The sequence below is a fragment of the Nomascus leucogenys genome, chromosome 5 (assembly GCF_006542625.1).
Source record: "Nomascus leucogenys isolate Asia chromosome 5, Asia_NLE_v1, whole genome shotgun sequence".
NCBI lineage: Eukaryota > Metazoa > Chordata > Mammalia > Primates > Hylobatidae > Nomascus > Nomascus leucogenys.
Genome location: NC_044385.1, coordinates 75,454,405 through 75,470,604, shown reverse-complemented (window position 1 = coordinate 75,470,604; position 16,200 = coordinate 75,454,405). Strand labels below are relative to the sequence as shown.

Here is a 16,200-nt window from a genome sequence, read left to right as displayed (position 1 = left end):
TTAATAAATGCGTGCTCCAGATTTAGAAAACAAAGGAGCTCTTAACATCCAGAAATATGAGAGGCTGAGCAAGATCCCAAAGGATAAACTTAAAGCAGTTTCATATTGGAGAGAGGGAAGAGAAAAAAAGACATGCTCAACAAATGGGAAGTCCTGAAGAGGCGATGACCTCAGGTCAGGTCATAGCTTCAGGTCTGGCAGTGAGGACCAAGCTTTACCAAAGTTGTACTTCTGAAAGGAAACTTTCTTGGAATTTGAAAAAGGAAATAAATTACAATTATAAGAAAATTAATTTCAACCAACCCTTGCTACATTTTAAAGAAAAGTACACCAAGAAGGATTTCATACCTAAATGTCAAGGCATTCTGTTCCGCATGTATGATGTATCTGAATTTCCTTATTTCTCTGTCTTTCTGCTTGTCATCCATGTGTGGGAAGTCAGCATACTCAGATCCAACAGGAAAAGCATTGTAACCACATCCTACGAAGTACATGGCACCTGTTCCATCACAACTTCTCTACGAAGAGTGAGCAAACCAACGGTTAGTTTCAACATTCTGAAAAGACACTTTGCAATGTATTTTTGAAGCTTCCTATCATACTTTGTATAATGAATATTCATTCAATTTTCTACAGTAAACTGAGCTATCAAAAAAATATAATATCAGATACTCCTACTGCAGTGTGATCTTGTCAAAGCTAAATTCCAAGAAGGCTGACCACCTCTCTAATCTATAATCTCAAGGAAATACTTGTTTTTTGCAATTAATTAAATACTATCTTACTTAACTAACAAATTATTTCACTTGATTCAGATATTACTTCCCAAATAAATTATAAGATCCTGGAGAGCAGAAACCATGTTATATATTTCTTTTCTATCCCTTCAACATGTTCTAGTGTTCTGTACATAGCAGGTACTCAACAAGTGATTGTTAATTTCTTATGTGCTCTGTGCCATGCTACTGGTTAGCAAGTCAAAAACTTTTAAATACTTTAAACAGAAATTTTCTGTTGTTGGGCTAAAAATGTGCTATTGTGATTTAGTTGGAAAATAAAAAATGCATTTTCATCTTCAGTATTTATTGAGCCTCTATTATATGCATATTATTATAGAACTTCTTACTTCAATGGCTCTTTCTTATTTCTCTTTTAAAGAGAAATAGTAGTTAATATGAAAGCTTTATCAATTATTAGAATGAAATATTTTATCAATAATGTGTGTGTAATAGTTTTTTTGGAATATGCTATAAACCTCATTAAACTTCAATATAATTACTCGTGATAATATCAACAGACTCATTACTGCAGCAGCTTCATAAAAATCATGTAATAGTGAGCCAACAAAAGGCTGCAAACAAAATATTATCTCATTAATAAATCTGTTTGAATATTTACTAAATGTCAAACATCATGCTGAGTTATTTATTTATTTAGAAACAGGGTCTTGCTCTGTTGCCCAGGTTTGACTTCCTGGGCTCAAGTCATCCTCCCACCTCAGCCTCCCAAGTAGCTGGGACCACAGGCGCATGTCACTATGCCTGGCTAATTTTTTCATTTTTTGTAGCGACGGGGTCTCACCATGATGCCCAGCATTGTCTTGGACTCCTGGGCTCAAGCAATCCTCCCACTCCAGCCTCCCAAAGTGCTGGATTACAGGCATGAGCCACTGCGCCCAGCCATACTGAGTTTTATATGGATCATTTCATTTGATCAATTCTTGAAACAACCTAAAGAATGATACTATTAATATTACTGTTTTACAGATAAGGAAACTGAGGACAAGAGTGATTAATTGTCTAGGGCCACAAAATGAGTAAGTAACATAGCCAGAATTCAAGCCCAGGTTACTTGACTTTAAGCCATGTGTCTTTCCATTTCACCGTGCTGCCTGCCGGCCTACTCTAGAGATAACTAGAAACTGACATTCTCCACAAAATCGTTAAGAACCAGATGTTAAGCCAAAAGTCTGCTGAGCATTCATGTACACAAAAATGAAAGTTCCAACCACCAGTTAGACCTATGCTAGGTGCTGGAATACAACTGTAAACAAGACAGAGAGTCCCTACCCTCATAAGCCTTCTAGTCTGGGGAGGGTAAGAAATTGAACAGATAACTTTAACTGTGATGAATGTCACAGACAAGTTGTACAGAGTGCTGAGGAATTTGTGGCAGAGGAGCCTAGTGTTCTAGTAGGAGTTAACAGTTGGGGTAGAGGTAAGTAGAGTCAAGAGGTATTTTGAAGGTGGAATCCATTGTGCTAGATGACTGTATGTGTACAGTAACAGACCAGATGGTGACCACTGATGAGGGAGTAGGTTAGCAGGGAAGATACTGGATGAGTTGAACTTGAGGAGTTGTGAAACATCAAAGCAAATTGTCAGATTACTTTCTGTGAAGTCCTTGAGGCAAAATATAGGCTCACCTTTCAGCCAGCTATATAGTTACTAAATATCTCTCGATTCTAGCCTCCTAACCCATCCCCACAACTCCAAGTCCTCATCTCTTTTTATTAATCTCCTTATTTCCTGTCTAGCCCTACTTCATTCTATTTATAATGCAAATCTGATCAAATCATTTCCCCACTTAGAATATTCTAGGACTGCACTGTCCAATACAGTTGCCACTAGCCACATGTGGTTAGTCTAGATTGAGAGGTGCTGCAGGTGTAAAATACACATAGAATTTTGAAGATTTAATATTTTTTAATGCAGAATATTTCGTTAATAATTTTTTATTGATTACATGATTAAATATTTTCTTAAAATTAATTCATCTGTTTTCCTTTTAAAAATATGGCTCCAGCCAGGCGCAGTGGTTCACACCTGTAATCCCAGCACTTTGGGAGGCCAAGGCAGGTGGATCACGAAGTCAAGAGATTGAGACCATTCTGGACAACATGGTGAAACCCCATATCTACTAAAAATACAAAAATTAGCTGGGCATGGTGGCACGCACCTGTAGTCCCAGCTACTGGGGAGGCTGAGACAGGAGAATTGCTTGAACCCAGGAGGCAGAGGTTGCAGTGAGCTGAGACTGCACCACTGCACTCCAGCCTGGCGACAAAGTGAGACTCCGTCTCAAAAAATACATATATATGGCTCCTAGAAAATTTAAAATTCAGTTTGAGGCTTGCCTTTTCTCTCTACTGGTTAGTGCTGTGCTATAGTATGTCACTGCCAGGATAAAGTCCAAAATCTTTACATGGGATATAGAGTTCTTCATGGTCCAGTCCAATTTCTTGCTTACTCTATGTGCCAAATCAAATGCATTTTCCCATATTCTCTCTCTCACCCCAGTCTCTGTGTGTTATTCTCCTGGTCCCATTAACTTGCTCTGTCTGATGATATCCTCCTAATCTTCAAGAATATTAACATTATTAATATTAATATTAAGAATATTCAGGGCAGGCATGGTGGCTCACACCTGTGATCCCAGCACTTTGGGAGGCAGAGGAGGGTGGACTGCTTGAGGCCAGGAGTTCAAGACCAGCCTGGTCAACATGGCAAAATCCCGTCTCTACTAAAAATACAAAAATTAGCCAGGTGTGGTGGTACATGCCTGTAGTCCCAACTATTCAAGAGGCTGAGGCATGAGAATCACTTGAACCCAGGAGGCAGAGGTTGCAGTGAGGCAAGATTGCACCACTGCACTCCAGCCTGGGTGACAGAGAGGGACTCTGTCTCAAAAAAAAAAAAAAAAAGAATATTCACCAAGAATATTCATGTTTTCCTCTTGGTCCTATTGACTTGCTCTGTCTGACGAAATTATCTTATTCTTCAAGAATATTAATATTATTAACATTAATAATATTCACAAAGAGTATTTACTTATTTTTCCAAGCAGAGTAAAGGTTCCTCCTCTATGTTCTCATGATATCAGTTATAATTACACTTACATATCAGTTTTTTTTACTTCTACATCTCCATCACTAAATTATGAGGCCATAAAATGTGATCTTTAATCCCCAGCATTCACTGTGGCACAGTGCCTAACCTGTAGAGAGTGTTTAACAAATGTTTGCTGAATGAATGCGTCTATCTAGAAAATTGTTGAGGGATGAGCAAATCTTTATAGATCTTCATAAATGCACCATTACAAAAATATTAATCTTTTTTTTTTTTTTTTTGAGACGGAGGCTCGCTCTGTCACCTAGGCTGGAGTGCAGTGGCGCGATCTCTGCTCACAGCAAGCTCCGCCTCCTGGGTTCGCGCCATTCTCCTGCCTCAGCCTCCCGAGTAGCTGGGACTACAGGTGCCTGCCACCATGCCCAGCTAATTTTTTTTTTTTTTTTTTTTTTTTTTTAGTAGAGATGGGGTTTCACCGTGTTAAATTCGTGTTAGCCAAGATGGTCTCAATCTCCTGACCTCGTGATCTGCCCGCCTCAGTGGTCAATAACCTGTAATGCACCGAAGACTGAACTATGTTTAAACAAAATCCAGGTTAAATATTTAAAGAATTGTTTTCATACTTACAGATTTCCCTTCTGCCCATATGACTGCCCCAACTCCTGTTTTATGATCCTCTGAAAGATATATGGCATTTAACTCAGTAAAAATTATGATATGTTAGTTTCAGAAATATATTTTTCCAAAAGTAATAAAAACTTGTATTGAAACATGCTTCATAAATGTAGCAGCAATCCTTGATATCTTCACTAATTACAGAAAAGTATTAAAATAAACACTTTTAAGTATGGAATATGGGAGCTAGGTACCAAATAACTAAGAGAGTCACTACCAACTCAGTCACACATACGTATGTGGAGGCCACTAAATGGCAGTGTCCACAGTCAGGTCCCTCAAAGCTGTAGCCAGAACTAAGTGCAACTTCATTGATTCTCCATTAACAAGTCGGTTTCTAAACGACTACTTCTGATAGACGATAAAATTGAATAAAGGTTTCAGAACTAATGGATTTTGTGTAATAACTGTTCACAACAACCAAATTTGTCTTTTCCAAGCATTATTTATACTCTAATCATGGAAAATATATCTTATGTTCTTGCTAAGAAAAAAGTTCAAACTTCTCATACAAACATAAACAAATCTTTATGGATCTATCTATCTGTTGCTAGAAAGTACATGAAGAGAATTCTGATTTAAACAAAATGTTGTCCTTTCTTTGACCTTCAGTTTACCTTGAGAGAAAAAGAATGCAAGTTAATGACATCTTGCCCATTTCTAAATCAAATAGCAGAAGTTATAAACAAACATATGATTATAATTTCCCTGTAGAACCAAAACCTTTGCAAAAGTAAAGCTGTACTTCTTAAAACCATTAATCTGAAACAGAAAAGAAAAAAACAAAATAGAAATTCTACATATTAAGGATTTACTTTTTCCTTCTATACAATGTTGAGTTTCAAATTTCTAAGACAAATTACACTAATTATGAAAACCATAGTATTTATCAAAATCTTAATAAGGGACTAAGGTAGTTAAATGGCACATTTACACGTAGAAAATAACAATTATCTGTGAACTTACCCTAGGGCATTTTCATTTTGGGGAGGATTAACTGAAACTGTGGTTTCACCCTACAATTTCCTAAAAGTGAATCCCTCCAATGATAACATTTTTAAATACCTACTTTCCAGTAAAGGTACAAAGAAAATCTGTGCCACAATTGCATTAAAAACTAGAATGAATGTCTTAAGAGGTTAACTTTAAAACAGTTATGATACTCTAATAAAATTTCCCATCTCAAATTCAAGCAAGCCCTGGTTTTCAAAATTATACCACAAAGCATTTGTATAATTTATGTTAAACACATTTATTCATGATCTCATTTTTACCCTAAAGGTAAAGCAGATAAAATTTCCATTTCTAGATGCAGAAACAGGCAAAGAAATAGACTAAAACTTAGCCCTCCAGATCCAACCTGCTTGGCCTTTCCTCCACCTTGCACCATGACATAAAGAATTCCTTGACACAGCCTGGCCAACATGGTGAAACCCCGTCTCTACTAAAAATACAAAAATCAGCCAGGTGTGGTGGTGCATGCCTGTAATCCCAGCTACTTGGGAGGCTGAGGCAGGAGAATTGCTTAAACCTGGGAGGCGGAGGTTGCAGTGAGTCGAGATCGTACCACTTCATTCCAGCCTGGGGGACAGAGCAGAACTCCATCTCAAAAAAAAAAAAGAAAAAGAAATCCTTGACAAAAATTTCCATTTATTGAATGCCTGTTATGTTCCAAGTACTGTGAGAACTGAGGATGCAGTGGTGAGGGAAACTGTAGTCCCTTCCTCATATGACTTACAGTTGGATGGTGAAGGAGAACAGCAACAAGGAAACAAACAGTACTTTATGTGCTGTGCTCCAAAGGAAATGAACGAGGCTCAACAGCAGAGTGCACGGGATGACTTCCTTCTATAGAGTAGAGGGAAAATGGATTTTGGTGTAAACAGAATTGGGTTCCTTCCTAGACCTTTAAAGTTTAACATGAGTGGGCAAGAATACAAATCAATGGCTTTATGCTCATTTCTAAGGTAAGTGGCAGAAGTTATGTCATAAGATTATATTTGCCTGCAAAACCAAAATCTTTAAAGTTTTATTTAATTTATGTATAAATCTAAAATGAAAAAATAAAAAACCAGAATAAAAATTCTCCATATTAAAAGCCCCCTTTTCTGCCATCAACACTGCATATTTTTAATGCTATGTTTCTTAGTCACAGAAGCCACTTTTTCTGTTTCAGCCTGGGGACACACTAAACCTTGTTAGGAGGAAAACAAAATGTGATTTTTCCATCAGCATGCAGCTCTACTGCCTAGCTAAGGTTGGTTACATCAAGAGAATATTCTTTACTACTTGTCTTTTAAAATAGGAATAAATTTTCATCCATATAAAACAGATTCGATGTCACTCAGCATCAAGGCTGGTGACAGATGAGGTAATTTCTCAAAAATCTTTTCATGTCTACAATTTTTACAGAAATTGCTCCCTATGATCTGGTCGTTCACAGGGTTTTCACTGTACAACTTTGAAGGAAAGGTCAACTTACAATCACTGAGTCAAATTCCTGGGGCTCTTTGATCACTGAAAATCAGAGGGGAATTTTTTGTTCTAGAACACAGATGTGGTTATTTTAGCTCCCAATCCTGTGGTCATGTCAGTGTCCAAGGTGCTCCACACACGTCTTGCATCAAAATTACTGGATGCTTGTTTTTAAAATTAAAAAAAAAAAAAAGAGGCAACTCCTAGCTTCCATGGAAGTCCCCTAAATCAACCTCTCTGAGAGAGGAAGGCAAGGCTTAGGAATCTGCATTTCTCCTGAGCTCCCCCTTGATTCTCAGGCATACTCATATCTGAGAACCACTGAGTTCTGTTTTAAAAGTTAACTTTCTTGATTACTCCAGCCTACTCTCATCATCAGTACTGTGGTCCAGGAGGAAGGCATAATCCTTAGCTTTAGAAAACACCAAATCTGATGAGAAAGCAAGACACGAAGAGATCACAACTCAGTACTTAAAGCAGATAGATAAGATGTGATGCCTTCCTCCTGCTCTTTTTCCCCCAAGAGTCTAAACACATTTTTTTCCACTTTTTTGCTACCTTCAGGTATTCTAGAAACATACTTTTGGAACTCCTGGCCTCAAGCAGTCCTCCTGCCTCAGTCTCCCAGTGCTGGTATTACAGGCGGGAGCCACCGCACCTGGCTCCAGTAACATACTTTTCATGATATCTCTATGGATCCTGTTTATTCATCATTCAAAAAGCAATTATAAGCAACTACTTTCATTTTATAACTGTTGTTAGAGGTTTTGGAATTCATTTTAATCATATGTACATTTTTAAATGAAATGGTATCTTCATCTATTAATTAGGGAGAAATGAGGTCATCAAACCAAACTGAATAATGTGAAATTAAAAGCTTAATTGGAAGCGCACTGTATCATAGGATATCCACCTTACTGAAGTACCCTCAATGTTACATGAGATACATATATAAATCACCAAGCTCAGTGCTTGACACATAGTAGGTGTTCCATAAACTGTCATTGTTATTATTTATCATCAAGGAAGAGTTACAGGTCTAGAGTCCTTGATCTGAAATCTCTTAAATCAAGTTTTTTGAAGTTCGATGCACTTATTTTGTGGCCAAATCTGACCCAAATTGAGTTATTTATAGCCCTCAATTATTCTGCTTAGTGCAAATATTCCTACTTTTTTCACTCTGTATGTATTAATGTGATTACAGGGTACTGTCCCAGATGCCACTAGGAGTCCTATATAACAGTATATGTACCATATGACCTTTTTAAAATCTGGATTGGGCATGGTGGCTCATGCCTGTAATCCCAGCACTTTGGGAGGCTGAGGAAGGAAGATTGCTTAAGCCAAGGAGTTCGAGACCAGCCTGGGCAACACAGTGAGACGTATCTACAAAAAATTAAAAATTGGCTGGACATGGTGGTGTTCGCCTGTGGTACAAGCTACTCAGGAGGCCGATGTGGGAGGATTGATTGAGGCTGAGAGGTTGAGGGCTGCAGTGAGCCATGAGTGACACTGCACTCAGCCTGGGCAACAGAGTAAAAACCTGTCTCAAAAAAGATAAAATCTGAAAAATTCTGAATTCCTTTACATTTGGCCCCAAAAGTTTTGCATAAGGGACTGTGGACCCTTTATCTCTGGATAAAAAGATTTGTTTTATCCATTCAACACACATTGTGTTTAGTGCTAAGGAAAAAATGATTAAGACATGGTTTCTTCCCTGGAAGAGTGACAGTGGAGTAGAGTGAGTGACAGAGGAGTTGCACTCTATTCAGGATTTGAGTTCCATGTACAAAAAAAAAATCACCAACAATTAACCTTGAAAAATCTTTTAAATTGACCATCAAATGTGTAAGGGCTTTATGTACAAAATTCTGCATAACAGTGGATATATTTATAATATAAAATATAACTATACAGTAGTGTAGAGTATCTAATAAAGAATATAAATGCAAATGTATACATACTGCATCTTTAAACACTGGAATCACAGCTGGTATGATAAGGTGTTCTATGAGAAGCAAGAGGTACTAAGATCCAGTAAAACAATAGCAGATTCACATCTCCCTCTTACTCTGGAACACAGGCAGGGTTCTGCTGAATTCTAATTAGTGAAGGGTAATTAGTGAATTATAGCTACAACAGCTGTTCCCATTTATGTTTTCTGTCTTTTTGAATGGTTTACAGAAAAATTCTTTACAAAGCTGGAGTTGGCAAAGAAACAAATATATAACCCACAATAGAAGATAATTACATGAAACCAGACTTTTACACAATGCAATTGTTTGGGGTCATATAATGTGTGCCTACAGAATCAAAATCTTTAATAAGAATTGAGCAATTATTAACTCTGCTGAACATCAGAACACCTTGCGGAACTTTTAAAAACATAGACCTTGGCCATATTTGGTTAGGGAGTTGGTTTAATAGGTCTGGCTTGGGGTTTGAGCATCTGTACTTTTTATAAAAGTTTCAGTGGTGATTCTGATTTGCTGCCAGCTGAGAACCTCCCTTCTGTTGACTACTGCAGACCAGCAGCATCTGTAGAGACCTTTTCTGACGACTTTCTCTTCTTTCTGGGGATAATTTTTAAATCCTACTACAGTACACTCCCCAAACAAATCTACTGCTCCTCCTGTCTATGTTTTTTCCCCTTTATTTCAAAGATGCATTTTAAAAAGTGATCATGATTCTACTTTGAGAAATCTTACATCAGGTAAGATGTGATAATACTGTTCCATGTGTAGAAATACAGATGCCGTCTTTTATCATAACAAAGAAAAATCCCAAGTAATATTTTCCTTTTCCAAATATACAACTTAATACAATACAGTAAAAATGTTTCTCAACTTGCTGATTGAAGACATACCAGCAACTGGAAGAATCTGCAATAATCACCATTCCTTTACCTTGATTCTATTAGTTATTTTGAATTAATGTTACTGTGAAGATTTTTTAAAAATTTTGTTAAATATTCAGTACATCAAAATATTGAAGAGTTAACAAAAATGATTAATTTTGGTTTCCTCCTTTTTCTTTTTATTTTTTTGGAGATAGAGTCTTGCTCTGTCTCTGGAGCTGGAGTACAGTGGTGCTATTGTAGCTTACTGCAGCCCCAAACTACTGGGCTCAAGCAATCTTCCTGCTTTAGCCTCCCAAGTAGCTGGGACTACAGGCACGCACCACCACACACCACCATGCCCAGCTAATTTTTTTGTATTTTTTTGTTAGAGTCGAGGTCTTGCTATGTTGCCCACACTGGTCTTGAACTCCTGAGCTCAAGTGATCCTCCTGTCTCAGCCTTCTAAAGTGTTGCAATTACAGGCATGAACCACTGCACTGGGCCTCTCCTTTCTCTTCTTGTCCTACCTTTAGTGGAGGGCTCAAGGAACAGTGAAATCATAAAAGCAAGAAGCAGAAAGAAGGGCCTAGATTAATGAGGGCCTGATGTAGAAATGTGGTACTGAATATAAGGCCACGAGGAATCCCAAAACTGCTGGGAGAAAGAGTTGTCTACTCAAGGGTCTCACTAACTTCTCTATATTGTATGAACAGCAAAACTTAAGTAACTATGAGTAAATGAACTCTACCATAAATGAGACGAACACTTCAGAGACAAATACAACCCAACCAATCAGCCCCAATTTACGATCTATGTAACTCACCAGTTCGATATGCCAATAACCTGGCCTGAACCATGCAGTGCCTTGCAATTTCCTGTGGCAAACTTTGATTGTGAATTTCATTAATCTGTTCTGGATTGCTACGGTAAAATCCAAAGTGTTTAAAGTTCGGCACACTGGAAGCTACTGTGGCCAAAAGTAGGATAAGGTCTTTCATGTTTTGCCTTAGATTGCTAAAGTATGGATTTTCACACAGGTTCTCCAAACCTATAGTCATCAGTATTTGCTTATGCATTTCTTCATTTGAAACCAAAAATAACATTTCATATTCTTTTATTCTTTCTTGTTTACATTCATAATAAAAGTCAGTGTTAGCATCCGGCAATGTTTTGGTAATTTTTTGAATAAAGTCACATTTGTAAGAGGTCTCCTCTACAAACTGCACCATATAACACACCAAAGGTTGAAGTAAGACACACACATGGGCCCGACTGTTTGACTTCAATCTTTCCACTGCTTTGGCATCTAACTTTGCATCTTCAGAACTAGAAGCCTCCGTAAGCAAACTTATTTCTGGATCAGCAGGCCAATATGAAATTCGGTTAACTCCAGCTGAAATACAAAATATGAAAGGTAATTATGAGATACATGCTGAATTTAGGGTTTTCATGATAAAATCCACCCTTTCATTGCAGTATATATAGAACCCTCAATATAATAAATGTCTATTACCAAGTCACCTATTATATAGCCTGAGGGTTGGCAAACTACCACCCACCGGCCAAATCCAGTCCACTGCCAGTCTTTGTACAGCTCACAGGTTAAGAATGGGTTTTACATTTTAAAATAGTTGGAAAAATCAAAAGAACATTTTATGACACATCAAACTGTAGGAAATTCAAATTTCAGTATCCATAAATAAACCTTTATTGAAACACAGACACACACATCCATTCACTTATATAATCTTTGGGTGCTTTCGCATGGCAGAGTTGAGTAGCTGTGACAGACACCACATGGCCTGCAAAATCTAAAATATTTATTATCTGGCCTTTTCACGAAAAAGTTACCCAGCCTCTAACAGAGCCTCTGGGAATGCATTTGTGGAATTACTGGTGTTGTGAAGTGTGATCCCAAAGCCCAGCGCTAAAACTATATACTCGAAGAGTCCTCCATGGTGCCATGGCTGTTTTTTAAAATGTTACAGGGAACAACTAATATTGCCTAGAGTTTTCTATCTGGAATAAATACCTCTTCCATGCATTAAAAATGTTCCTGTCCACAGACTGAGAATTCTTCTGAGAATCCATTCTAGGAAAATATTCTAAATATAGAGAAGAAATCTCATGCGTGCACATTTAGTGCAGCATTCTTTAAAATAGCAAGCAAAGATGTTAAACAAACAACCCAAACCCAAAAACCTAAATGACCAAAATAGGGGAATGGTTGAATTAATTATGGTCCTCCTCATAATAAAACAGTTATCAAAAAAGTCCACGAAGAATTTATACCATGAAAAAATTCTTATGTGATGTTGGGATGGTGTCTGAAGGACAATAATAACTTTTTAAAGCTCACAAAATTGAAGACAAAACAACAAACTAAACAGATCATTTTTCAATCAGTGTGACAGAGGAAAGGTTAGTAATGTTTAACATACAGAAAATATTTCAATTCATTAGAGCACATATGAATTGACAAGAATAAGGCCTAAAGAGAGACAAAAAGATATGAACAATTTGTAAAAGAGAAAACATAACAGGATAACAAACGTGAAAAAATATTTTAATTTGTATTTGAAATTGAACGATGAGATGCCTTATACATAGTTAAGTACACAAATGTTCGTCAATTAATGAACAGTTTACAACAAAGAGACCCCTTTGCTGGTATTGCATGTAATGTCAGCTAGGAGAGACTTTTTTTTTGTGATTGTACCCAGAAGCAAATAGAAATATAGCCCACAGAGTGTTCTACTCTTCAAAATAATTGATGAACTAAAAAGTCTCAGTTAAACAAATGAACATTCTATCCACTCCCTGGTACTCCTGACTCACTGTGGCTTATGCTGCAAAGCAATTTTGAAGGCCTCAAACCTCATACCAGAGTGTTTCCTCCGGTTGCATTTCACCTTCCCTCTGTTCGAGTTCTCATAATCCATTTCCTAACCAGCAGTGATGGTAAAACCTTTCATCTAGGCATCTTAGCTGCTCCCAGTAATCCTGATTCAAGAGGGGAAAAATCCTCTTTAGACAGACATTTGTGTATTAGTGGCAAATGCTAAAGCAGAGTTTCTGAAATTTTTTGATCTCAGGATTCCTTAACACTCTTAAAAATTATTGAGGACCCCAAAGAGCTTTTATTTATGTGGAATATATCTACTGATATGTATTGTACTTGAAAATTAAAACAAAATTTAAAATATTAATTCATTAAAAATAACAATAATCTGTTATATATTAATATAAATAACATTAGCTTTATGAAAAAAACTATTTTCCAAAACAAAAATTTGTAAGAATGAGATTGTTTTAAATTTTTACAAATATCTTTAATATTTAGATTAATAGTAAAAGGAAAAACAATAGTTATCAGCAGTATTAAGAACAGTGGAAGGACAAAACTGAGCAGCAGAATTCGTACAGACATTTAAGTTTAAATTCTAATAGCCCAATTGAGATTTTCAGTGAGGGTTTGTTTTGCCCTTTGGCCTCATGAATGGGTTTCATGAAGGGTTTCATGGATGGGCTTCAGTGGCCTATAAACTGTAAATTCTATTCTAAATTTTGCACATTTATTGTGTTCTGGTTAATTCCAGAAGACATTTCAAACATTTTTCTTACATCATATAATCAAAGTACTTAAATAAATTGACAATTATAAAAATAGATTAGTGAAATGCACCTTATACTTTAATAAAAAATGTTTTCAGAAATAGATAAGTGAAAGCTGAGTGTTTCTTTGATAGATTCCCCTGTACTATAGGAGTGATAATTGCAGCTATTGCAATAGTAGTAATTGTTAAATGGATACTAATGAATAGCACAGCATAGTGAGTAAGAGTTTATATAGCACAGGCTCTAGAATCAGATTAAGTAGGTTCAAATACCATTTCTGCCAGTAACTGGTTTTAGAACCTGGGGCAAGTTAAATAATGTCTCCCAGCCTCAGTTTCCCTATTTGTAAAATGGGGGAAATAATGGTAGCTACCTCATAATTCATTATGAATTCAGTGAGTTAAACTTGAAAAGACTTATTGCAGTAGCTGGCACATAAAGACTTGATAGTAGTTTATATGGATGCTATCTCACATTGGCATACATGGAATTAATAGTGTATCACTATACATTTTTTTTTTTTAAATAGAGACCAGTCTGTCACCCAGGCTGGAGTGCAGTGGTGACATCATAGCTCATTGTAACTTCTAACTCCCATACTCTACCAATCCTCCTGCCTCAGCATCCAGATTGGCTGTGATTGCAGGTGTGCACCACCACACCCAGCTACTTTTTTTTTTTTTGGTAGAGACGGGGTTCTCGCTATGTTGCCTAGGCTGGTCTCAGGCTCCTGGCCTCAGGCAGTCCTCCCACTGGCCTCACAATGTTGGGATTGCAGGTGTGGGCCACTGCACCTGGCCTGTACTAGGCTATCAATTCCATATATGGAAAGGTGTTTTCCCTTTCAGAGCTCTTTAAAGCTCTGCAGAAGATTTACATGTGTTTATAGAGCTAAGAGAAATCAGGGAGTGGAAATTGAGTGTGTAATAGAAATTAAACTCTTCATGTTTTATAATCATGCATAATTTCTATCTTCATTCTCCGAAGTTGCCTAAAGCACCATCACAGTTAGGAAACTTCCATTGTGAATTACCTTATTTCCAAAAGCAAGTACCCAAATAATTGTCTCAAGGGAGGAAGGACAAAACTGTTGCAAGCTAAAATATTTGGGGATTTGTGTGACTTGACTAGGGAACCACAGGGTTTTATAATGCCTGATCTAGCCCTGTGCCTAACAGTTTATTTAAATCTTAATGCTAATGTTAATTAGTTCCCAGGTGGTTGACCTTATAAGAAAACACTGTGTGGTATTTTAATGTGGTAAACATGTGAATGAAGGCCTATGGCTCAGTTAATCACTCCCACAACTTTGAGCTGTGGGTTTTACTGGTGGAAGGAACTTTAACAGGTCTTCACTCTTGTCATTAGGTATCAGAGAACTGAAATTAGTTGGAATTGTAAGCAGTGAATAGATGTGTTGTTAGAATGATTCCATCACTTATATATTGTTTAAAATTCTAATAAAGTAACTTGCTTTGTAAAAAAAAAAATTTGGCTTAATAGAAGACAGCTGGATGCTCAGATTTGCTTCTGTTTTCAATCTGTTGCAATATGTTGTTTTCATTGAAGTATAGGAAAATTATCTGGCCTCATATAGATATGTGGTTGAAAAAGGAGTATTTTAACAGCCATTTCAGATACTTGTCAATATTCTTCTTTGGCACTACATAAAAATTTGACAAGGGATAGTTTCTTAAAGGTTGGTTACAATGTAGACTCTGAAACCATATCAACAAACTTTTTGAACTGTTACGTTAAAGTCCGTTGGTCTGTCTTGCACTTAGAATGGCTTTTACTCATGCATGATTTTGTAGCATTCATTGTGCATTGGTCATCCGGAAAACAATGATTTACTGATTTTACAATATTAAAAAAAATCCCATTCATTAATATCACCACCAATCCCATCAAAAGAGTCTACGTGGTGAGATGCTGTCAGGCTCATAATAGAGAATATGAGTTTTCCAAAATTCTAATTTTCACTTGATAGCTCAAATTTTATCACTGGCAACAAATACTGTCAGTTGTCTATCTGAAAGTGACAGGTTCACTATATTTTCAAGAAAATATCTGCCAAATATCCAAGTCTAACTAACCATTGTCAGTTCATGATGTTCCATTAAAAAAGTAGAGAAGTCAGTCTGCAACTCAAACAATCACATACATGGTTTTCCTTAAAGCCACCTTCATACCTTAGGTCTGTAGCAAAAGCACTTTATACCCACCTCCTGTTTCCTCACACAGAATATTAAAAAGATGCAGACTCAAGTTGGGATTTAATAAAATTAATACTTTTTACTGTTTCATCAAGGACCTTCTTATGTAAAACTGGTTTTCTTTCTTCCCTCTGAGTGCAATGAAGAGTATGACAACTACCAGTGCAGTTTGGCACCACTGTCTTAATGATATGCAAACAGGCCGGGCACAGTGGTTCACGCCTGTAATCCCAGCACTTTGGGAGGCCGAGGTGGGCAGATCATGAGTCAGAAGTTTGAGACCAGCCTGACCAACATGGTGAAGCCTCGTCTCTACTAAAAGTACAAAAATTAGTCGGGCATGCTGGTGCGCGCTTGTAATCCCAGCTACTCAGGAGGCTGAGGCAGGGGAATCGCTTGAACCTGGGAGGCGGGGGTTGCAATGAGCTGAAATTGTGCCACTGCACTCCAGCCTGGGTGACAGAGCGAGACTCCGTCTCAAAAAAAAAAATAAAATAAGAATAAAGATACGGAAACAGTAGTTTTACCT

The 16,200-nt window shown here is 37.1% G+C and overlaps 1 protein-coding gene across 2 annotated transcripts in view; it reads right to left on the bottom strand.

Moving 5' to 3' along the window:
* Positions 1–16,200, bottom strand: part of CDADC1 (cytidine and dCMP deaminase domain containing 1) — a 44,197-nt gene that overhangs the window by 13,113 nt on the left and 14,884 nt on the right. For both annotated transcript variants that reach the window (XM_030813391.1, XM_030813392.1), the window contains exons 5-7: positions 10,661–11,230; positions 4,476–4,525; positions 349–518 (exon numbers count right to left, since the gene is read on the bottom strand). In XM_030813391.1, coding sequence (XP_030669251.1) covers positions 349–518; positions 4,476–4,525; positions 10,661–11,230 — 790 coding nt within the window. The remainder of the gene's footprint in view (positions 1–348; positions 519–4,475; positions 4,526–10,660; positions 11,231–16,200) is intronic.